At 41.1% G+C, this 24,431-nt stretch overlaps 1 protein-coding gene across 4 annotated transcripts in view; it reads left to right on the top strand.

Moving 5' to 3' along the window:
- The window catches only part of LOC135492658 (LIM domain only protein 3-like), an 80,274-nt gene that overhangs the window by 10,103 nt on the left and 45,740 nt on the right, over positions 1–24,431 (top strand). Inside the window, exon 1 of one of the 4 annotated variants that reach the window (XM_064779229.1) lies at positions 13,750–14,127. The exons of the other annotated variants lie outside the window; for them this stretch is intronic. Within the exon in view, the coding sequence (XP_064635299.1) occupies positions 14,121–14,127 (7 nt within the window). The 5' untranslated portion in view covers positions 13,750–14,120. Of the gene's footprint in view, positions 1–13,749; positions 14,128–24,431 lie in introns of those variants that run through there. 4 annotated transcript variants of the gene reach the window in all.

Raw genomic sequence — 24,431 nt, 5'->3', positions numbered from 1 at the left:
TACTTGGGCAGCTTCTTTAAGTTCCACTTGGGCAGCATCTTCAAGTTCTACTTGGGCAGCATCTTCAAGTTCTACTTGGGCAGCATCTTCAAGTTCTACTTGGGCAGCATCTTTAAGTTCTACTTGGGCAGCTTCTTCAAGTTCTACTTGGGCAGCATCTTCAAGTTCTACTTGGGCAGCATCTTCAAGTTCTACTTGGGCAGCATCTTTAAGTTCTACTTGGGCAGCTTCTTCAAGTTCTACTTTGGCAGCATCTTTAAGTTCTACTTGGGAAAGATCTTTAAGCTCTACTTGGGCAGCATCTTTCTACAACATTGTATCGCTGGTGTAAGGCAGAGGAGCGATTTAAAATTGCTGGGACCTGGAATTATAATCACTGTTATGTGTGAGCAACAAAATTATCTCTTGTCTGGGGTTAAAACCAGTTATCACAGAGTTAGATAATGATTGCAAGTAGCTGCGATCACCAATTCTTGTCGCAGGCACCTGTGGTGACTACTGCAAAAGAGTGATTTTTGTCGCATGCAATCGTGATCGCAGGTCGCAGCGATTTGGATCACAAGTTTGCTGGATGCTTTTATGGTGGAATAATTTGGTAAAATTACAAAATATTCCATTTCTTCGTATCAATCTTGGTCCCATCCATCATAATCAACCTCACCTCCCGCCCAGTCTTCACGCGGCTTCCTCTCCTTAACAAAGCCGCGCGAAAACCGGGCATTTCTTATGCAACGATTTCTCACGACGGCACAATAGCCTATCATGGCGATACAATCATAATTACAAATAATCGGGCCACGCGACCAGATGAAAAGTACAATCAAGGAGCACAAGTTGTTAAGTTTGTCGCTACGTTGGGCATTAACAATGAGGAGAGGAGGAGTTGGGAAGGAATACGTCTTGGTCGATGAGATTACGCCTCCCAACACAGCAGCGATAAATCACGACAATGCCAGGTATTGGTGGCCGGTTACCTGTCGTAATTATGGATTGTTTGACAGCGGACAACAATATTGATGCCGGGCGGAGGTCTGTATTTTGGATGATGACAGGTTTTGGCAGAGTTGTTAGGTAGTTATGCGACTTGGTTGAATCCTGATGGGAATTTCTCATGTGATCAGTGATCTGAACTTCTGAGCAGAATTTCAGATCAGGGACGCAAAAAGTGCCCTGAGTGAGACTAGAGAATCCAAAAACTTTCCCTTCTTTCTTATCTTGAGACAATTTTCAATGCATGCGATCATGATTGCTGGTCTGCAGGGTTTGCAAGGCGCTACAATTTCTCTATTGAGCACTAGCATCAATTATTACAAGCCATTTTCCATTAGCCAAGGAAGAACATAGCCGCTATAAGAGTGGGAAAACAATTAGCGTAGTACGAAAGTGGTATTTTATGTCGGATGAAATATGCAAACAAAGGTAATGATGAATTTGGCGAGTAATAGTAGAAGCTTTTCATTAAGCTTATGATTAATATGTCGACAGCTGATTAATTTAGTCGCAGAGATAATCATGATGATTGCTTCATGCGCAACCTCAATATTTGAAATATCAATTTATTAATCATTTTTTTGCTGGTAGCTTGAGAGATTTGCCCGGAAGGAAAGCTTATCTACTGTGAATTTGAAGGTAGGTAGGCCTGAAACTTAGTTTTGCGTGAAACTGGTTTGCTGCAGTGATTTTATACTTGCCAAGGTCTGTCCCAAAGCACTTGACACTCCCAGTAATGATGGCATTCTAACTGCTCTAAGCAGCCTGTTGGGGCGCCGAGCCAAATCAGGGCTCAGAGAAAACTGCCACAGGCTACTTCTGCGCGGGCCAGGTTCTGACTCGAGCAGCTTGGTGCAGCAAGAGTTTAAGATTATTTTGGGGGGGGGGAACTTAGACTTCCTCGGTTAATGTCATTTTAACCACCAAATGAAAGAGTGTAAAGAGATCTATTTCAGCATTAGAGTTGCCCTTATTTGTTCTAAATGTGGCTTGTCGTCTATCCCTAGAAGTGAGCGATTTTGTCGTCACACTTTTTCCTGGCATTGTCTCTCCATCAGAGAACGTCAGGACAGGTTCTTCCCCCTCATCATTCCATTCGCTGGCATGTCTTTGGCGCTTCGAAGCCATCAGCCTTGATTTGACACTATAACACAATAGACAACCAGCATCGCCCAATTCGAAATCCACTCTCACACCCAGCGACAACTCCGGCCATGCAATTCACGTTTGATCATGGCCGAATTTGCACAATGCGAATAGACGATATTCCCGAGTTCATTTCATCTCATTTTCCACATGATGGCCGCCATTCATCTCCGATGGGGCGCGCAACTTCTCATCACCGTGTATCAGCAGTTACTCTTAAAATATTCATCATCGCAATCACAATGTTAATGCAAGAATAATACCATGGGCCAAGGGTCAGTGTGGTAGCTTGGAGAGTGAGTCGAGTTGTGGGTATTGTCTGTAGATATCTTCCACTCGGTGGCTTAGACTACAACAAGTGGACAGTAAAATTGAGCTTTATTGTGTGACAATGAAATTGGGAGGATTTGACTTTGAATTTTATTACCCAGGCTCAATTAGCCATAGTCTGATGATATAAGAGGCTGGTTTGAATTATTGCTTAATTTGAATTTGAAAAGGCAGGAGGTGAACCGAGATGCTGGAAAACTTGGAGTGTAGTTAGGCTAGAGGTTAGGTTCTTTGGATATCAAAATGGTACAGTAGAAACTCTCTATCAAGGACACCTTGGGACTGGCCAGTGCTGTCCATAATAGAGAGGTGTCCTGATTACAGAGGTCAATTTGAAGGGAAATGACAGGTTATGGACCAAAAGTAGTGTCCTTGTTAGAGAAGGTGTCCTTGATAGCAAGGTGTCCTGGTTACAGAGGTCAATTTGAATGGAAATCACAGGTGTGGGACCAAAAGTAGTGTCGTTATCAGAGATATTGTCCTTAATAGAGAGGGGTCCACTTAGGGAGGTGTCACTGTACATCACATTGTGAGGGCTTTCATATTTGGCATTCCTGGAGGCTTTGTTCTTTCTTATTTGGTTTTAAAGTGTATCTCAGTTTGATGTCTGATTCCAAAGACAAGGCAATTGAAGTAAAGGGATTGCCCAAGGTCACGAGGAATTTATTGTATTGAAAAAAGTGTGTATCCAATATGTTATCAGCTGAAGCTCGGTATGGGGTGAATGAACTTCTTCTTAAATATCGAGCAATTTTGCTTCCAAGTCATTCTTCCCGATTTCCTTCAAACTGATTCAATATGAGAAGTAATTCCGAGGTTTATACAATATTCATCATACAATCACGATCTTAAGGCAAGATGGAGGTTGACAATTACTTCTGAGCAATGGCAAGAAAGAGCATGAAAGATCACCAGTTTGGTTGGAAGTTGGTTCCCACACTTTGCTTATGGTGACTAGGACAGTACTGGTCAGAAGAAATTTCTTGTAGGTTGCCGATAACATTTGAGCAATGGCAAGAAAGGGCAAAGATCACTGACTTGCTTTGGTTTGGAAGGCTGGAAGTGCACATGTTAGTTTCCACACTTGGCTATAAATAGATGTGAGGACAGTACTGGTCAGAAGAAATGTGTTGGTGGTTGACACATCTTAACAATGGCAAGAAAGAGCATTAAAGATCACCTGCTGGTTTGGATTTGAAAGTCTCCTTCAACTAATATGGTACATTTATATCTTATAAGGATGATAAAAAATGGCTATTAGTGATATTATAAAGCTAGTCATTGAAATATTGGATTCCGTACACTTTCCTCTTGAACATCCTTTAACTTCGTTATTCTAAATGCAACACTGGGCCATTTTCTGGGATACGGATCCAGATGCAAAAATATTACAGCTCAACTTGAGAGCACATTAGATGAATCAGCCATAAAGCGTATTGGGTTGTTTATCCAAAATCTCTCCAAAGAATAGAAATTTCCAATTGAAAATGTTTGCCTAATGTATATCCATTAGTGGTTTTGAATAGAACAATAGGCTTAAACTTTGCTGAGGAAATTTTGTGCCGTTCGATTGCACTATTTAAGTAGTAATGCATGTAAGACAATAGCGGTTCATTAGTAAAAACAAAGTTTTTTGCTTTCATTATCTTTGAATGCGATTATAATTGCGAGAGTATTACATCATGGTGTATCACGCAAGAGTATCATGTCATGATGTACCCAAGCCGTAATTCAAGATCTCAGTTCTCAAAGGATAAAACTTATATAAGGGAATAAAATTGGTAGAGTAGGAGGGAAACCAGAGATTCCATTGGAAAATGTACACTGTCAAAGTGAATTGCTCTCGCTTTCGAATGAGAGTATGCGTGGTCCAATAGGGAATTGAACTTTCAGGGATTCCACATCGTGATAAATCAAAGTAAAATAAAAGGGAAGAAAAGACGAGGTTCCTGCTCCGAGTTTATTGTGCTCATGGAATATGTAACCAAGAACATACAAAGCACGGCCCAGATTGGCCGAGGCCTAAACAACAATATGGACACTATGGTTACCTAGCAAAGGCCGGGCACAACAGCACTGGTCAATAAACCATAGGGGACCGGTAATCTACGACAGAACCATGGGCCTCTGAGGTGACAGGCACTGATGTTTCCATTGAGCTACTCTGACAGCCCAGTGTTGGATTGGGAGTCCGACACCTTTGCTTGCAAAAAAAGAGTGGTAATTGGGATACAAAGGCATTATCAAGGAATTGATGGATGCTGTATGAACAGTGGTAATTGCTTTGCAAGATTTGCTCAAAATATCAAGAAAAAGGCTCTGACTGTCTTGTAATTAACTGATTGCTGAAGAGAAGCTAACAGGCCCTATTTGAGCGACAACTTTTTAGGGTTTGTATTTGGTAAAGATGATCTGTCATGTGTTAATGGAGACAGATGACTTCGTACTCATTTTTTCCCCTCGAAACATTTCGGTTCTGTCTTTATTGATCTGCATGTGAGGGTTAATGAAATTCTCATTTAAATCACATTTCTTACTTCTAAAGATAAACTCATGACGAACATGCATTTGATGACCTCTGCAGGATTGCCTAGTTTTGAAAATTTATATAATTTTTCAAGTCGACCAAAAAATAATCAACAAGAGAGACGCGAGTAATTGAAATGTAGAATCTAGGTTTGATAAGTTGTTGATGAATATGTATTTAATGACTTACAGCATCGAAAAGGTATTGAGTCCATGTCAAGTTGGTCACGACTCGTCTACATAAATGTACAACATCTTAGGTAAATTGTTTGTAAAACAGTCAGTGGGCCGCGCCCCCGTTCGCAGCGCCAAAAGAGCGTTTCTCTCTGCGTTGCGCTGCTACTGTCACCTATCGGTAAAAATTTGATACTAATTCGCGCCATATTTGTGGCAGAGACTAAAACCTCTGTAGCATGCACGACTGTTCGGGGAGAGCGATTGATCAAAGATGGCGAAATTGTTAGTTATTGAAAGAAAAAATTGGTGTTTATTTCATCAAATTCCAAGCAAAATCAACCGAGTTTGATCAATTTTTCGAAATATGATATTTTCGCAATCTTCGCTGAACATACCTCACTCAAAGATATTTTCCAGCTTTGCGGCGATATTTGGTAAATTGATTTTTTGCGAAGTGGTTGACCAATCCTAAATGAATTCATATCTTTTAAAACATTTGAGCACCCGGTTTCCTAAATATTTCTTTTTTGGCACTTAATTTGGTGATTTTTCGAAGAAATCTCATTAATATTTATGACGTTTTGGATCACGTGATGTTAATCAAGCCGTTTTCGCGGCAATTGCGTGCACGACGCGATATTGTAAAAATATTTTAATGCACAGCGTGTCTCAAAAAAATTGTGGTTAAAAGTGAGAATGGCATGATGGTAGCCTGTTTGAGTTCTGTTGATGAATATGCTTAGTCTGACTATAATTTCTACAACTTGTGGCCAAATGACCAGATGATTTTGAGCCTTTTGATAAAGCTACTGGTAGAATAGTCGTCAGAAATGTCAGAGCGACAGTGACTGAGTGAGTGTTATGTTATTGTTATGTTATGAGACTGGAGGTATGTCATGTGTTCCACCATATCGTCATTGATATTGACCAGGAATACTATCGATTTGTGTGGATGTGCTCAAACAGTAAAGCATGAGCCATGATGCTTCACTTCCGAAAAGATCCAGGTGACTGAGATGTCTACTACTACTGTTGGGCAATCCGGCTGATTCTTCAGAAATTTCTCTGTATATCCTCTGTGAAAATAAACTTTCTCATAATGATATATCTTTTGTTTGTTTGGTAATTTTAGTTGCCTATGTTTAGGCACTTTTTTGCCAGATTTGCCTGTAAAAGGCTGCCATAGTTCAGGAAAAGAAATCATATACACATTACAATGTGGATCTTCACGGTCCAAAACACCAGGGCCTACTAGGTGACATGGCTCAATAATAGGCATTGTCTGGTAATTTTGGACGACCTTTGGATGGATAGTTTATTTTCCCTGACCCTGGCCTGGGTCTGAACGGGCTTCCAAGCCATCAATGATGCTTATAAAGCCGGGAATAGCCTCATCAGTACCCCCACAAGAGTTATTTTGTGCCAGACATCGCGCACAGAACTTGCCATCATCTCATTTTTAGAGATGCTGTATCAGTAAAAGATAATACCAAAAAGCTGATAAAGTATGTAATTTGAGCAGCATGACCAATGCCAGTGTTAAAGGTGTAAACTTAACCTATTACAGGACATCTTCCTGCAAGATTGTGATTGGTTTAACTTGAAGTTTGTCATCAATTTGTCTGTTGTAATTGTACATCCAGGCTGTTGTCATTCAGGAAAAATCTGCTTTATCTTTCAGCTTAATACTTTCACTTCTCCAGTCAATCGGGTTTGATGAACATGTCAAGCTGTTGAATGGTGTAAACAATCATTAGCAAATAACGTCACGAATGAAAATAAGTTTGATTCCTTCCACTTGAAAAGTTCAACAGCACCACTTGCAAGAATTTGAATTTGGCATTGTGTTTTACACCCTTCAACAATTGACTCTCTGTTTGTTATTGGTGTTCTTGTTTCAATGTTAGCGTTTCACTGTTAAAGAGTTTCAAGATGCAGAAGAGAGGATTAGTTATCTTTAATGTTAAGTTTCTTCTTTGCATCATTTTGTCATTAAATTTGGGCAATGGTGGTCTCATGAAAGGAGGGATGGGACGGCAGGATGGGCTATTGGACAAGTTTTCATAATCAGTATTCTAGAACACGTTTTGTAGCGATGGTGGCGATCCTAGTGTTCGGGCCTCTTCGGCTCAACTTCGGGTGTGGTCGGAACCTAAATCCGGCTGCAACATTTTCTGACAAAAATCAGAGGCAACTTAAACGTATTTTCTAGCCGTGCGGCAGAAATAATCATTTTCACTATCGTGTTATTCAGTCAAAGATACATATAACAATAAATATCAGTCATTACTTCTGAGCACGCGCGATGTTTTTGATGAGTTAGGTGCATTTATTCAACAAAATTACGTGAAAAAATTGCAAATTTTCGGGCGACGACCGCTGTTCAAAGTCACGTAAACAGCAAACCTCAGGACTTTTTACACTTTTTTCTTAATGAAACTACTAATTAATGTTTCATCTAGAATAATATGTTCCGTTTACATGTCATTCAGAAAGATTTTGGCAAGTTTAGGATCGATTTCCGACTTCATATTTTTCACGCCTAAATGTACGCGATAATGAGCTCGTAATGATATGCAGTGACGTCATAGCGCAGAGAGAATTACGCGGAAATGGGGCCGCGGCCAACTGACTGAAAAGTTGTGATATCAAGGTGAATTGAATTCAAACTGTTCCATCTTGAAATAACTTGAGACATTTACATGTACATGCTTAACACAAACTCCATTACGTTTTGCTGTAATCTTAGCACGAAACTGGCAATTTGTTCTGTGTGAAAAACACACCTTCTCTCGGGACACCGTCATGACGAGGCGTCTTTTTGATTAATTGCAGAAAACGTAGCTTTGATATGGGTGTCTCAAACTCATCATTCATATAGTGGAAAATATCATTCAAAACGACATAAATTCCGCCTAAGGAATAAAAAGTTTTCAGATAAAACTGCAAGCAGGTATCAGAAGATCCTATCCACTGAAAATCTTGAAATTCTAATGCTGTTATATTAGAAGAAGATTAAGGTTCCATTTCGTGTGTTTGATGGACGCGTTTTAAATTGTTTGAGTTCTTGTTTTAGGATAACCCTGGTGTCTGCCTGGGCGCGGTCCATCTTACAAAGTTTACAGCTGCATCTGTCTGGTCCTTGTTTTACGAGAATCCTGGTGTTTAGGGGACAAAAGAGTGGAGGATATTTGTCCCGATTGCCGATGAGCAAGCCTGAAGCAATATTCACTGTTATCCCGCTCCTCGCTAAAATAAGGCCATGTCTTTCAAAACTCTGACTTCAATTCTCTGCTCATCCCGGCTTCCCGAAAAAGACCATTTCCCCTCCGACAAAAAATGCAACGTAACAAAAGTCTGTATAAAACCAGGTTTCATTTGATGAACATCAACCGATAACGCATTGCCTTTTGGGTGTGATAATCTGCCGGAATGCCGCTCTAAAAATCACCGTAATTCTGCTAATTTGGCGCAGTTCTCTTGTACGATCACATACAGCCATCATCAAGACGAGATTTTCATATCTCTAGCCACGTCTCAGAATCCTCACGTTGCGCTACAGATCTACGGACAACAAAAGAGGTAATTTCGTCCGAGAACTACCGTATATACTTTGTGATACTGCCAATTAATCGGATCATTATGAAGCTTATCCCGAGAAGAAAACACTTATTTAGAAGCGGACGAAGAAAAAACGCAAATTCTCCCATTATGCATCCGAAGATGGACTAATTTTGCTAATTATACCTGTCGCAAGTTTGAATAATTTTGCTAATGATCTGATTGGTTGGATGTCTCCTTGTACTCGCTTCTTTGTAGTTAATGCGCAGGCAGCGACTGTCATAATAAACGTAGGGGAAGACACGCAATTAGGCGTCTTGGCGATGAACGGCTAGCTTTCTTCTTCAGTATGTCGTGCTCCTGTTGCAACAGGCAACATTTCAAATGATCATGACCATCTTTTAGGTGAGGCGGATGTCCTTTGTACATCCGATCTAATCATATTTTGGCTGTCAGAATGGCACAACGATGCCTGTCACCTCTAAAGTCCCGGGTTTGATTCCTGATCAGTCCGCTGGATGTTGGTCGATTGCAGGATGTTGGTCGATCTTGCAATCGACCAACATCCTATCCCACATAGTTTAAAGAATGGATACTCCAACCGATGTTAAGCCAACAAACAGGTCTCTTTGATAATTTGACTATTTTTATCCATGGTAACCAGAATCACATCCAACGTCATCCATTTGACACGTTTTGATTGGTTTATTTGAGTAAATAACTTCCTGAGGTGTCAGATTTGTGCATATAAGCCTGGTCTGGGACAATATTTTGTTATTTTGTTCATCATCCTTAAGAGAAAACAGTTAGTTCCCACTCTAACCTAATATCTTGCTGCTTGGAATATTCCAATTCGAATAGATCGTCTTGCTGGTAGCTGACAAAAACATTGTTTTGTGAGGGATTAGGGACATGAAGCCTCCCTTGAATTATTGAATGGACAAAGGGCTTGAAGGCCTCCTAACTCGGCCCTCAAGACAGATTTGATGAATTCTAACGGTTAAAACATACAGGTTTGAGTGAAGATACAGACTTCCACAACCTTTCGGGTGTAGACCTACAATAAATCTTCCATTTGATACAATTATTGATGCTCTGACCCAAGCTTTTTTCGCCTCGCGTTATTCATTTGAATAAAAGGATTTTTATAGCTGAGGAAGTGGTGATGATGAGATTAGCGCTACCTCCATATATTGACCACTGGGACTCCCCTAGCCCAGATCTGATAGAAAACAGCTCCCACTAATGATTTTAATGGTTGGATCGAGCGCAGGCTGACTCAGAACAGGTGTGCTGTACGGTATCAATGGTACATGTACGGCATACTTAAAATAAACGATTGCTTTCTCTCAAGAGTCATTGAGAACTGTGAAGTATCTTTGGTGAATTTGATACTGTTTTAAGGGTATTTATCATTATTTATCATTATTTGGTCAAGAAGTCAAGGAATATATCTTTATGGTCATAACAGCATCTGAATCTCTTTAGGCCGATTCCACTGCAGCCTCTCGCTCTTGTAGTTTTGTCACTTTTACCGGCTTTTGTGGTCACTGCCCAGTACATCATCATCATCATCATCGTCATCATCATCATCATCATCATCATCATCAGTCGGCTGCTCATCAGCAGGTTGACACAAGCTTTCCCCATCTAAGCCTATCCAGGCCAGGTCCTCAATTTGTCGACGATTGCCATCAACTATCAACTTACAACAAAATCAATCTGTGAAACTGCGTGCCAAACTTTCCCCAGTTGTGGAAACATGCCTTTCATCCATGAAATTGAAATAAATCTATGAATTTTAAAAGCAATAACACCCTGCTTTACTACTGGTGATCAGCACTGTGACATACACCCCTCTACTGTCAATACGTTTTTGTGAGATTTCAATTCATGATGCTCTCTATAAACACGTTAACAAAATTCAGTCTGTCTCGAACTCCCTTGTGGACGGTTTCTGCCAGGCTATTTTCGAGCCCACTGGTTTGAGATGAGTGTCATAAGGGGACTTGTGTTTGCTACAGATAAGGACTGACTAAGGGAAATTGCATTTAAAGGAAATCATGCAAAAAACGCTATGAAAATGGAGCATTTTGAACGGCCCAATCAGAATCTTTGATGGCGCACGCTGTCCGTTTAGATACGTTTACTCTTAGTTCTACAATATCTAGTTCCTATTTCTAACACCAGGCGATTTCATTGATAGATCTTAAGCCACTCATTTAGACTAATGGCCCTCTTGAAACCATTGCCATATGAGTTATATCATCACCATTATTAGAATGTGATTTCGAGGAGCAACCACAAAGACCTCACTTGAACTCAACCAGTCGGGTAACCAAGGAATGACTTGGCTGGGAGTTGAACCCACAACCTCTCAATCATGAGGTCAGTGCTCTTCCACTGAACCACCACTACCTCATCATCTTTTGAATGAAAATATGTTCCATGCGTTTCTGTTCTATTCTATTCGATTCTATTTCTATTTTACAATTTGAAAACTTTTTGTTAGCATCATTGTCAGGTGAAGATTATCGTCCTTTGTCCAGTGACTGTCTATAACTATCATAATCATGATCTCTCCAAATGGTCCTGGTTATGACAGGGCAGGCTGTCCCTGGCAAAATTAATTAGGTTTTCTTTTATGACGAAGTTAGTGGGTTTCATTCAAAAGTAGATCATTACCTCACAGTTTTATGTCTTCCCCTTTTGGCTGTGTGGAACAATCGGAAATCAAATTTCACGTTCCAGGCTCTCTTGGCTAGAATCTGTGAACACTGATGCACGATATATAATGATTTCTGCACTATAGTGGATCCACCCCACTTCAAGTGATTTTACCTTTGATTGGCTTCAGCAAAAGTTGGAAATATTGTGTGTACATTTTATAACAAAATGTATCCAAGATTTAGGTCACCTTAGCAAGGACACACTTGACAATTAGTGTACGTTTTCCTTAACAACCTACGAATCTCTCTCAAAACAGAGACCAGTTTCAGGCACACCTCCTCGTCTCAAATTCAATAACAAACCTATTACCATCGGACAAAGAACATCGTGCCCCACGATATTTTCCGAAATTAACACTGTGGAGAGTGTCACCACAAAGGGGTGAAGACCCGGACGATAATCGAATGATCTTGCAATTTTCTTGAAAGGTATTGTCTAGCGTCACCCAGCGTATGCAGAGTCACAACAAAACCGTAATGGCAGCCTCCGTCTAATTATTCAATTTCACGGGTGCCACTTAATTGGCTCGCATCAAGGCCACTTGATTTTACTTCATGGTTTATTGGAGAGGCAACCTGTATTATGGGGATTTTAAACATGTTAAGGAGAGAAAATTGAAATTTGAAATTCCAAGCTTACGAAATGGTACTCAACAATAATGGTCGACTGTGGTTGCTATGATGAAATAAGATGTCAGAAAGAGAATTAAAACATTTTATACTATGATAATAAGTTTTTTTATCAAATTGGTGCTATGAATATTTTGAAATGACCATTTTTCTCTTTCAATTTTTTAGTAAATTCAAAACCGCTCAACCAACACTTCCACGGGGGCCGCCCCGTAAACCAGCAAATGAATAATCGTGGCCTTAAGGTATTCCTAAATAAAGTTATTATGTTAATGCGGCTATAGAAAACTGTTAATTGGATTCAATTAAGATGGGTCTGTTGAATTGCGATAAGACTCCTCCTTGGATAACGTCTGCTTAGCGAGGTACCTGTTTAAAGATACAGTGCTGGTGTGGGGCGAAATCTGATTCACCTCAATATAGTACATCAACCCTTTCACTATATTTGACCAATTTGAAACCCTGAACCCTATCACAAAGGTATTCATTGAAGAGCCCTCGCGGAGCGCTTTCAAATGAGTACCGATGTGACATGGTTTTAATAATATTTCAGATTTTCAGACATCTTCTTTCTTGAGAAAAATTGCCACAGCCAGTGAAAGAGTTTAAAGCACGGGTCCGAGCCTTGTTCATTTGGAGTCGCTGTGGACTAGTGGCTCGGACACTTGGCTAGCAGTCGGGAGGTCCCTGATTCAAATCCCACAATCAGCGTGAGACCATACTCTCTCTTTGTCTCAGGTGCCTTATTCCAGACAGATGTACAAATGAGCACTGATCAGAAATGCTCTCGCTGTATTTTGTAGCTCATCTAAGTTCTACAAAAAGCTTTCTGGATAAACCAGGGTTAAATTATGTAACGGAAATACCGGATTTGTTGCTTTTGTTAATTTCATATTTTTGCGATTATGATTTTCGATGTGGTTTGTGAGATTAAGTTAACAAAGGCAAAAATCCGAAGCTGGTGCAAAAAGATAACCTGAAACTAATTGAATAGCTAAGATGTTCTTCTCCATTGAAAAATAAATCAAAGGATTTTAAAAAATTACAATAAAAACTTCATTATTTGCAAACTTGAAACGAAACCTGACACTGGAAACGAATACAGACACCAAGTTGCTACCCCAGGTTAATCTCCTCCCAACCATAAGGCCGCTTCGAACAATCACAATGTGTCCACCTTGTTTTGTAAACTCCAATTAAAAGCAGCGCAAATTTAAATGGTGCGGCATCCCGCCCTTGCCCACGCGCATGGTACAATCTCTCCTTGAACACAGACATGCACCTGACTCTGTCTTGTGCCGCCACCGCGCCTCGGTGCCTTGATCTTGAATTTTCATCCCGCACAAGCTACGCGACCTTAGCTGTCCATTATCTCGCCAAGACCATTCTCAGCCGCGGTGATTGAAGACAGACGGGTGCCACTCAATATTAACCAGGCATTTTGTCAACGAGTATGTTTGAGCTCAATCTAAAGCTATCCAATTCTTGGCGTAGACAATCGCGTAAGTGTGCCTCTGCAGCGCGCTTATTCAAACGACGACCGAGCAGTCGCAGTGGCCGGCCATTCATGTGAATGGATGGCACGATCTCCCATAATGCCGAGGGCAGTTTTTTAATGAGCTCCGGATCAGCGCGAGATAGTTGAGTCACATAAGACGGAATGAGTTGCAGAGTCGATATCGCCACTGAGGCCGCCAGATGAAAAACCGGCGCTTTAATCAAATTAGAAGAGAAATCAAATTAGCGATCCACGCGGTTGTGACACGAGTATTATGGACCATATGATATTGGATTGTATTAACCGGCAATGCCAGGCGGAATAGCTTCAGTCAATCACTTATACGCCCCGTGATAGGATGTACGCGGCAATCGCTCGTCAGCGCTTAATGTAACGTACGTTGGACGGTGATACACGCAAGATTTGCACTGGTATTGTACTGGACGCTAACTGGACATCGTGTTCTTTGCTTGGTGACTTTTCCTTCATGGATACTTGTTCATTTGGCATTCAGAATTGAGTCAATTGTTCGGATGAAAGGTGGGTGATTTTGATTCGCGTCTGCTGATTTTCCTCATTTGATGACTGTGTCGTCTGCTGCCGATTACAATGTCGTCTGCTCTGTGTTCAGTTTGAACGTATCCTGTCCCCTCGAGTTTGTTAACGTGGTGGGCTCAGTCAGCAGTCAAATTTTATTGGAGAAGAGGCACTTTTGACGACATCTAGGGAAGTTTTCCTGAGAAAGAGCCCAAAGAGGGTACATTTTGATATAGAGTCCTCAAAATACTTCATTTTTTAAGATGGGGGGGGGGTCTTTTTGGAACAGGCAAACGAAGAGATGTGCTGCAAAATGTTGAGAGTGTAGGCATTAACGTATCGCCTGCTCCCTGTTTTGGTCGAATGTATCGTCTGCTTCTCTCCGTTGTCGTGGTGATTGAAGTACGGAGGCTGCGTTATTGATTCGGAGCGAAGTCATCTGTGCTCCTGATCAAAGGAGTCAGTGACCATGACACCCAAGAAGATATTGTGATCAGTTGGGTGATTTTTTATTGTTATTTACTATAGCTTTCGTTCTGATGACTGTGCTTACGCTTGGCTTGTCATTATCATCAATACGAACCACAGGAAGTTGGTTGGGGCTTCCAAGGCAGTGTTTGAAAGTGACCATGTCATTTCAATCCCACTGCAGCCCCAGACTGTGATAAATCTCGAGTTTTTTCCTTCTCTTTCTATCTGGATATTGTGCGTACCCTTGGCATGGTATCACGAGAGAGAGCCTCATTCGCCGAAGGGTGATTCTGTAATACTGTACAAGTGTCAAATCCTGGTCCATTTGGGCTAAAACCCAGGCACTGTCACATGCAAGAGTGGTACTCTCCACCCCCAAGGGGTATTTTAGCTTCCCAGGCAGAGACACCAGATACAATGGACCACAGCTTAAGGAGTGCAATGCAATGATTATGCATTCAAAGATAGATATTTGAAATTGTTAAAATGCATCCATCTTTGCCCAAAAAGCGTCCAATAAAAACTTTTACAGGCGGCCGAACTGATGTGAGTGATATTGTAGATGATGCTACCCATTGATCTAATAGTACTATGCAATTATCTAGATTGAGCAAAGAACTCTGTGCCCTGGGCCATGCTATTTTAATCAATTTATGATTTTTTTTGGTCTTCAATTACTTTACGTTTCCATTTGTCGATGGGTTGTGTGTGGTGTGTTGGGTGGTTATGCATAAATGACGGTTGAGTCTGGAATGAATGTTATATCAGGCGCGTCCAATTATGGATATTGGAGGCTTATTCCGAGTAATGATGGCTCTAGCATTTTTGGACACTTTATGTTGATTTGCTCATTTCGTTGAGTGGGTTATTTTTCCTGGTGCGCTAGGGTACCAGGGTACTGTGTCTGCTCAGTTAAGTGGGTTGTATCAGAGCATGTGATACTATGTCTGCTCGGTTAAAGGATCTGTACCAAAGGCTAACCAGAAATGTGTACTGTGTCCATTCAGTTAAGAAGGCTGTACTATGCAGAGTGCAGGTACTGTGTCCGCTCCGTTAGTTGGGTTACCAGAGCATGTGGTACTGTGTCTGCTCAGTTAAATGGGCTTCACCAGAAGGCTAATCATTGACACAGAGGGAAAAGTGAATTAGAAAGCTAATGCCGGTCATCACTTAAGTACAACTACAGTGTTTCTGTGTAGATGTCGGCTGTCCGAAGCATCCAAAAATGTACTCAAAGCCTCTACTAACTCTTGACTTGCACATCTCTGACCTTTTCTGGAGTTGTTTACGAAAGGAATGATGATTACGCATGCTCCTTGCTATTTCAATACACCGGTGCCGGAAACAAAGATGGCACCCTCTTCTGGTAACACCATCCCCACCATTGCTTGTGCACCTGCCGCTGAATCTGATCAGATAATGATTCCGCAGTGAATAATTTATTGGTTTTGATTGGCTGAATCTGCTAAACAGTTAGTGCTAATGCATCCACTGTCATGGTCGATTTTGCTCAAGTTTCAGAAGTTTGCGAGAGTAAAGGCAGGTTTCTGAGCGACCGTAATTTGCAATTTTACACGACTTTCACAGATGCGCAGTATGATGATCCAGTATTATTATTTGTAACAGAAATAATGCCTTTAAGAATTTGTCATGCTCTTGATGGAGACACTGAGAAAGGTTTTGTTTGAAAATACAGTGGAACCTCCCTTATTAAGGACACTCTCTCTATCATGGACACTGGTTTTGGTCCCAAGTTGGTTGTTTCCATTCAATTTGTCATCTCTGATCAGGACACCTCTCTATTAAGGACAGCACATGTCAGTCCCAAGGGTGTCCTAAGACCTTAATAGAGAGGTTCTACTGTAATTGGATACAGGGTATAACCACTTTAGGTTTTTCTCCACAACTCTGGGTACCTTTAGATAGACTAATAGCCAATTAGTGGAAACTTGGAAGATCTTCCTTCTCAATTCTGTTACCATAGTAATGATGTATGTGATTCCGTGTATAATTTTCCAAAGTCGAAACCCTTTGAAGGGTATCCAGATCAATTTGTAAGTTATCTCCATGGCTTGATTGCCACAGGAGGGAAAATTACCTTCAATTTGGATCATGTATGTCGTTAATGGGCATTTGGGTTGATTTTGATGATAATCGGGCAATTTGAATCAGTGATGTTGCCTCTGCAGGTCTGTTCAAAAGTAACTTGCCATCTTGCAAACTATCTCCAGCAAACTTTGACAAGCAGCATGGCCTAGTTGTCCGCACTACTGGCTACCAAGCAAGTGGGACGAGATTTGGATTTGACCCGAAGATGCGGATGCATCGTAGTTCTCTGTTATTGCGCACCTGGGATGGAAAAAAGCTGAGTTTTTCGGCAGAACCAACGGTCAACACCTGTTTGATAAAATAGCACCAACTATATTGATAACCTTAGTGTCATCATCTTGTAGAATTTAATGCTGGAACTCTACTCGGCAAATCCGAAACATTTCATCATTCCATTGTCCCAGCTACGTTTTCCATCACAAACAGATGGTGCCTGATTTTCCCAATCTCCTCATGGTGGCCATATAGAATTGACAGAATGAGCGGAATGAAGGAAATATAATGGAATGCCTAATCATCGCTAAACGTTTTCCAGTAGCAGAAGATATTGCCATGTCATCTACTCGGGCTCCTCCCTTGAACATGTTGAACTGGAAGGCATCTTTTTGCCTCTTTAACATGTATAGGGCATGATTTTATGATGTTCCATCATATTCCACAATTCCGTTCCGTTCCGGTGTTTCGTCAATTTGACGTGGCCCCTCAGAGTTGATCTCATTTTCTCATGAACTCACCTAAATTATTCCCACGATTTGATCAGTTCAATAGCTGATGTGTGGCTGCTTCTCACGTCTGTGGTGATTGCTTTATGTAGCAGTGAGAAATGGTCTTTTTCAGGATAGACCAAAAGCAGCCGGGATGTTTGGGATTGACATGCATATTTTAGCGGGATTTCTGAAAATTTCTGATGAAATTGGAACACTTGGCCCGTTGTTAAAAGCATATTAGCTGGTAACATCTGGTTGACATGTTATTCTTTGTACATCAGTGACACATGTCCTATATAACGTGGCCTAAGAGAAATATGCCTATCACCAAGCCTGTACATACTGGTGCTTTGAGATAAAAAATCAGAACCCTTGAATTCCTGCCTACAGTACCCCGAGTCCTTGAGTGAAAGTTACAAGGGTAGGGCTTCTGGCTAAGGTGAGAAGCCCAATAAGTCATGTAAGTGGTATTTCAAAAGTAATGCACCCGTGCCAAAAGCTAAATGAATGTGGGAGGTCCCCCACTTCTTATGACACCTTTTAGGATGAGGATGTTACACTTGCAAATATTAAGTAGTTCCTCGAGATCAGTGTGAGCTTTTGTGGGAATTTTAACCTTGAAATTTGCGGGACGAAAAACACCTTGTCTCGTGCTTTTGTCACCTTTAAGGCCACCTGCGCCGAGACTTTTATCGCTCAAAACTATCAAGGGTGACCTCTATCTCTATATCTATGTTATGCTTTTATCACATTCATTATAGCTTTTCCTGTGCTTTTATCACCTTTTAGGCCAACCCCCTGGAGACTTTTAACGGGACAACTTGGGCGTGGGATTTACTTGGCCAGGGGGATAATACCCCTGCTTGCCCCCACGGGCTGCCACTTGTAGTACCAAAGTAATGCTGACCTCTAGTAATGATTTTCACCAGTGTTGGTGAGGCAGTTTTTGACGTGGCATGTTTTGAGAGCAGCCAAAATTACCTAGTCAAAATGGCTACCGTTTGCAATAGGCCATCACCACAGACTACCCTTGAGAAAAACCATTGCACCAGAAATGAACCAGCAGCATTCATTCTATAAGTTCAGTCCCTGAGCCAAAAAGCCTGAATATGAATCTTGATTAGCATGACGAGAAAAGGTTGATTTGATATTTTGGAGAGAAAAATCCAACTGCACCTCTTGTGTTTTGGTGATTCTGAGCTTGTTGTATCTTTCCGATAGATTCCAATAGGAGACGGTTCGACCCCTGGGAAATCTGGTATGAAGTAATTTCTCCTGGGTTTGCGAGTCTAAACTTCATCTTGACTTAAATGGACTTCATGAAATCCACTTGATGTTACATCGATAGGAATTTATGTGCAATTTTGGATTCACGATATAGACAGTTTGTGGTGACAAAAATCACTCGTTTGCACGAGTAGGTGTAACATGCATTACCACATATTCAAATTATACTATCGAAGAAATCCAATCTACCCGCTTATGATTACACCCTGAGCCTCGGGACTAGCAAAGGTGTTTGTCAAGATCAGTGTGTGCTACTGCGCCTTGCCATTCAACCCGCTTTTGTTTTTTCTCCACGAGGCCATTGGTCTGGGCGGCCCACCCTACCTTGGCAGCTTACTACTCACCCTACCTTGGAAGAGCCACCTTACCTTGCTCTATAATGTTGTAAATGGTTTCTATAGGGCCATCCTACCTTAAATTGCTGGCCAACCTACTTTGTGTTGCACACTGGCAAAATATCTTTAATATCAAGGGTACCCCCACCTTTATAAAACTTTATATAAGCATAAATCAGGGACGGGACAAACTTCTTACATATATATCCCCCTTGGTATTCCAAATAGATAATGCCCCACTACAGAACCTTGTTTTGATCTTCTTCCTCAAAGGTCAGGAGATCCCCATTCATTGCCTCTGCATCTCCGAACCACCAGTTTCTTAGCCTCGCTAATTCTGGTCACATTTTCCCATTTCACTTGGAGTGATTTAACTAATATTCGTTTGGCACCTTGCCCTAAATTACACGAGCTGGTCGCTGTAATTTGGCGCGGAGACTTAATTTTCGTTGCATTCACGTGTTATTTATTTGGCTTGATAAAACAAATGAACCATGGGGTATTGTGTCTTATGAGCTGGATTGGGAGGGGGGGATGGGATCATGCTCGGGATTGCTACGAGCCAGTCAGCCAATCAGATACGGTAGTGTCATTTGTGCAGCCTCCTTGCCCAGTAGGTAAGCTGTTGGTCGGCCGCGCAATAGGGCCTGGGCTTGGATGAGGAAGAACCACGGCTTGTGCAGCTGGCAGTTAGTCCCAGTTCCCAACTAGCATTTTCGACTACACCTGGACTCAATCCGCAGCTCGTCTTGATTGGCATAAGGGTGAATATTCTCAACCTCGACTGCAATTTTCGACCTGTCCCTGCGTAAGAAAGACCAATACCTCTCTTGAAGAAGATATATGTAGGTTTGAAACAGTAGTGTCTGAAAGAAAAATGAAATTACTAAATATTCATCATATTTGGAGCGCTAATTTTTTGAGAATGAACACAATTTGCCTATCGGTAACTTGATATCTCCCAGAGCCGAAACACAAACATTCGACCTCATCATATGATAATTCATGCCCTCCAACCTACCATATCCAATTCCCATTTTCCTGATGAATAATATTATATGGGTAATTCGGTATTCATGTGAAGGAGCTTGTCAGATAGGACAGGCCGTGCCATTTCTCACTTTATTCGCGATGATTGAATAAAGTACAGAGAACTTTTCCTGCAAAATGCAATATCTGGACAATGCACACGTAATTTGCATGTAGGTTGCACGAATGCTCTGGCAATATTTTCTGTAACCTTCACGTGAGCTGCACGTAACTTTTGCTCACCTTTCACTCAGTATGATCGTCATATGTACACGTAACATGTGCATAACATTCAACGCGCTATGCACGCAGCATGCATGTGACCTGCACCCAGCTTAGGCCAAACCAGAGCATAGGTTGTGCACAGCTTACATGAACTAGCTACTTTAGGAGGTATGTCAGTTGTGACCGGGACTGCATTGCACATAAGGCGTCCTCCACTGCACCATAATCCACCTTCAAACAAAACTGTCATCTCTTCAAATCTTTGTGACATCAGCAAAATCCAGGGGAAATATTTGACAGAATTGGATCACGCTTTTAATAGCGCAATATCTGAGATACTCAGTCCGACGGGAAATCAAGCTTTGGCAAATACTAGTGTTTTATATTACTTTTTCATGAAATTTTTAATTCAATTTAATACTGCATATTCCCTGAGGAGAGTTATTGCCGTAATATAAAGTATCTATACGCATGTCAGTATTATTGTAAAAATTGCTTTTGCTGGGACATACAGCTTAAATTTAATTGAAGAAGTGGAATTAATGTACTTGATTACTGCTGTTTCATCTTTAGAGGAGATTTGGAGTATCAGAATGTTGCGAGTGCTTTCGGAATTTGTGATATTTGGTTATTAATAACCTTGCATTTTTGTTGAGTGGTCCTTTGGCTCCAATTCTGAGGCAAATTACAGTTCTAGCCAAAATTGACATACACTCTGCTTTGCGTAAGCTTGTGCACAGCTTATGCTGTGGTGCATCGTAAGCTGCTGCTTGCGGCTTCCTCACTTTTCAACAAGAAAGGATCACCTATTCCAGTCAAAATCCATCAGAATGAAAACCTCTGAATCTCTATTGTTATCAAATCTCATCACCGAGATACCGGTCAGCGAATCAGATTATACGGCCCAGCCTATATCGTAAGCTTGCAATAAAACACTCGCCAGTCATAAATCTTAAATTCAGATTCCGTTTAATGTCTGAAAACGATCGGGTGTTGATGTATAATAATGGCTCTGAAATCAAAGATGATGGGATGGCCTCGGCCCGTGTCTGATCTCTCGGCAACAGAATTTTATATTCCTGCCTGCAATATTTGAGATAATATCAGGAATCTGTGGTAATGGGCGAGATATCAGTTTTCACAAATTAATGTGAGGCGAGTCGTCCCGTGTCTTTCTTGTCAATTTCACATTTAATCTTGATGAATTGTTTAATTTCATTTGGTGAATATTTTAAAGGTGACATGACAATGGTTAGAGTAGGGCTGGCAGGGTGGCGCAGTGGCAACACCAGCGCCTGTGACCTCCTGGGTTCAATTCCCGGTACACTTATGTGCCAGAGAGGGTGACACTCTTTGACAGCGTAGGCTTCCTCTGGGGTCTCCGGTTTCCTCCTACAGTTGTGTTCCATGAACCTTTTGCCTAACATGTCTGAGTCTGTTCTCTGTTTCCTGATTAGAAACTCAAGCTAAAATTCATTATGATGATTACAACACTATGGTTGAATTGGCAGCGAAATTGAGTTGGGTGCCCCAGTGAGTTTTTCATTTCCATGTAATTGCTTTTCTATATTGCCAAAATGTCACCAGGCTATGCCCTGGTCCAAGTAATTTAGGTGACAACAGAGCGGTTGGCATGGCAACCTAACAAATGAGCTCTTGCAATAACTATTTGTGTCAGTCTTCACCCCAGCCAATTTCGGATTTCTAATCCCCATTAAAAATTGATATCGCAATATAACGTCATTGAATGCGATATCATTGGCACGTTATACAATATTCAAGTCCAATATTCGGTGAGATCACTTGGCAGTAGCTTGCGTCTTTCGCCGGCAACTGGTCATGACTTATGCATCGAGTGAGTTGCACGTTGTTAATTTCCCGCCGTTGTTTACGAGTACGCGATGACAGGTGCATTAGTATCCATTAATTAAGCGATTATCTTCGGCGTTCGAGTAAGAATGTACATTTATTGCTTAAGTTGATGTACATTAGGTTCTTCATCATAATCTGTGTGTTTTGGTCTTGAGATAATCGCTTGTCTCTATAGTGAGCGGATCGTTTACACAGACCTCTCTCGAGGCAATTCAACTTTCTTCCAAATTCAACATCTGGTATACAGTGGACCCTCCCTTAGCGAACACCTCTCGATTAAGGACAACCTCTTAAGGGCACTAGTTTTTGTCCCAACATTAGTACTTTCCATTCAATTTGACCTCTGTATAATCAGGACACCTCTTTATCACTTGTCAGTCCCGAGGGAGACCTCACTAGAGAGGTTCTACTGCATTTTCTTTGGCCAATTCTGACATCTGGTGTATACCTATGACAAATCCGCTGCTTTGATAAATTATGAAACGTGGTGTCTCCTGCCAAGTCCACCCTCTTCGGTGAATTCCAATATCTGTTTTTCCTGCCAAATCAGCTATCTTTGGCCAAGTCTCACATCGAGTGTCTTCTTCTCAATCTAGTGTCTCGACCAAATCCTCCATCTTTTCCCACTGCTGCGCCTTGCTCATAACCTCTCTATAATTGCCTCGTGCCTGCAAGCCTGGTGTGCATACTTAGCTGCGACTGCCGCTTCTATAGTACGCCGAAGCTATTACGGTGGAGGTTCCATCATTTCCTCTCCCTCGAAATTGGTTCCTGAAATTCTGTTGTAGGATCTAATAAAGTGACTGTTGGAAGGTTAATAAGATGAAATATTTAGCGCAGAGTTAATTAGAAGACTCGTCGCAGAGAGTTCAGGTGGCTGGGTAATCGAATTGGAAATCATCGGATACAAAGTCTGCGATGATTAAATGACAAGTACAGTTTTTAGCAGCGATAATTGCCTACTGGTGTGCACTTTAGTTCTTCTGGGTATCTAGCATTTAGTCAATGTGTTTTTTGAAATGCGATGCTTGAAAATGACTGTATCAATTAAAAAATGTATGTCATTAATTGCATGCCATGTCTTTCGGTATTCAGACAAAACCCAAGACTGGTTAACAAATTCAGCGACAAACGACGTCGTTCTACGTCAGGTCTACTTTGTCTATGACGTAGCTGTACGTTGGCTTGAAATGTTATTCAAAACAACTATGAGATTGTCTCAAAGAGCAGACCTCAAATTACGTCCCAAATCCTTGTCTCTGCCTTCGGTTTTGGTTAGCATTTTCGGTCTACCCGAGTGGTCTTGATCATACAACCAAGGAGCTACAGCTCGGTATCAATTCCTAAACCAATCGACTCTTGTTATGTCAGCGCCACCAATTTGCGATCAGAGAATCTATAAATGGCGCTTTGTCTCTTCCAATTTCATTTCACTGTTAATACAAGAAAATCCTTGAGCAGATTTTGTAAATATTTGATATTCAATTATATCTCCGAGGTCAATCCATGAATATGAAAATGTAATTATTATTGTGCATGTCATTTAATTTAGATCTGATATTAATCATGACATCCAATAATGAGTTATCAATATTTAGATGTCATCTTTGGATATGCTCCGTATTGATTCAGAAATCAGCAGGATGGCCGGTCCAGGGCTTATAAGTCAGTGTCTGTTATCATTTCTTTTCTTAGTCCAGAAAGTAACATTATGGTTTAGGCCAGTGTGGAAGCTGGATAAGTTTTCTTTGGTCATTCACCTCAAGGCACTGATGACACAATGGTGACATCTTCACTGATACAGCTTCCCATTCTAATCCAGGGTCCTCTAATATTATCATCCCTTGACACAAATAGACATATAATGATTCTGACACCAACCGCCTCAAAATGGTGCTAATTAAGACCTTGACAGACTTTTCTTATATTCAATTCATGTTTTTCGAAATCCTTTATTATCACTGTACAACCAGTTGCCATGGATTTCTTACACTTGATATTTCACTTAGTAACAAGCCCTTTATTGTGAGGTCCACCCCCAGGGATGTCGAGTGGTGTCCTAATTGCTATTGTAGCGTCACAAACAGGGGGAGGGCAGTGCTAGGGTATCACTTACTGCAGCGGGTCAAACAATAGAGCACGTAGGGTCTTCTTCTTACGGAACCTTTCATTAAAGCTCGTTGAATCCATTAAAGTGTTGTTAGAGTCCTCACTGCTGGCTGCATCGGTTGATTCTGAGGATAATTGGTGGTGTGTGCAAAGTGTGCCGGGT

The sequence above is a fragment of the Lineus longissimus genome, chromosome 8 (assembly GCF_910592395.1).
Source record: "Lineus longissimus chromosome 8, tnLinLong1.2, whole genome shotgun sequence".
NCBI lineage: Eukaryota > Metazoa > Nemertea > Pilidiophora > Heteronemertea > Lineidae > Lineus > Lineus longissimus.
This window is presented reverse-complemented; position numbering and strand designations above follow the sequence as displayed.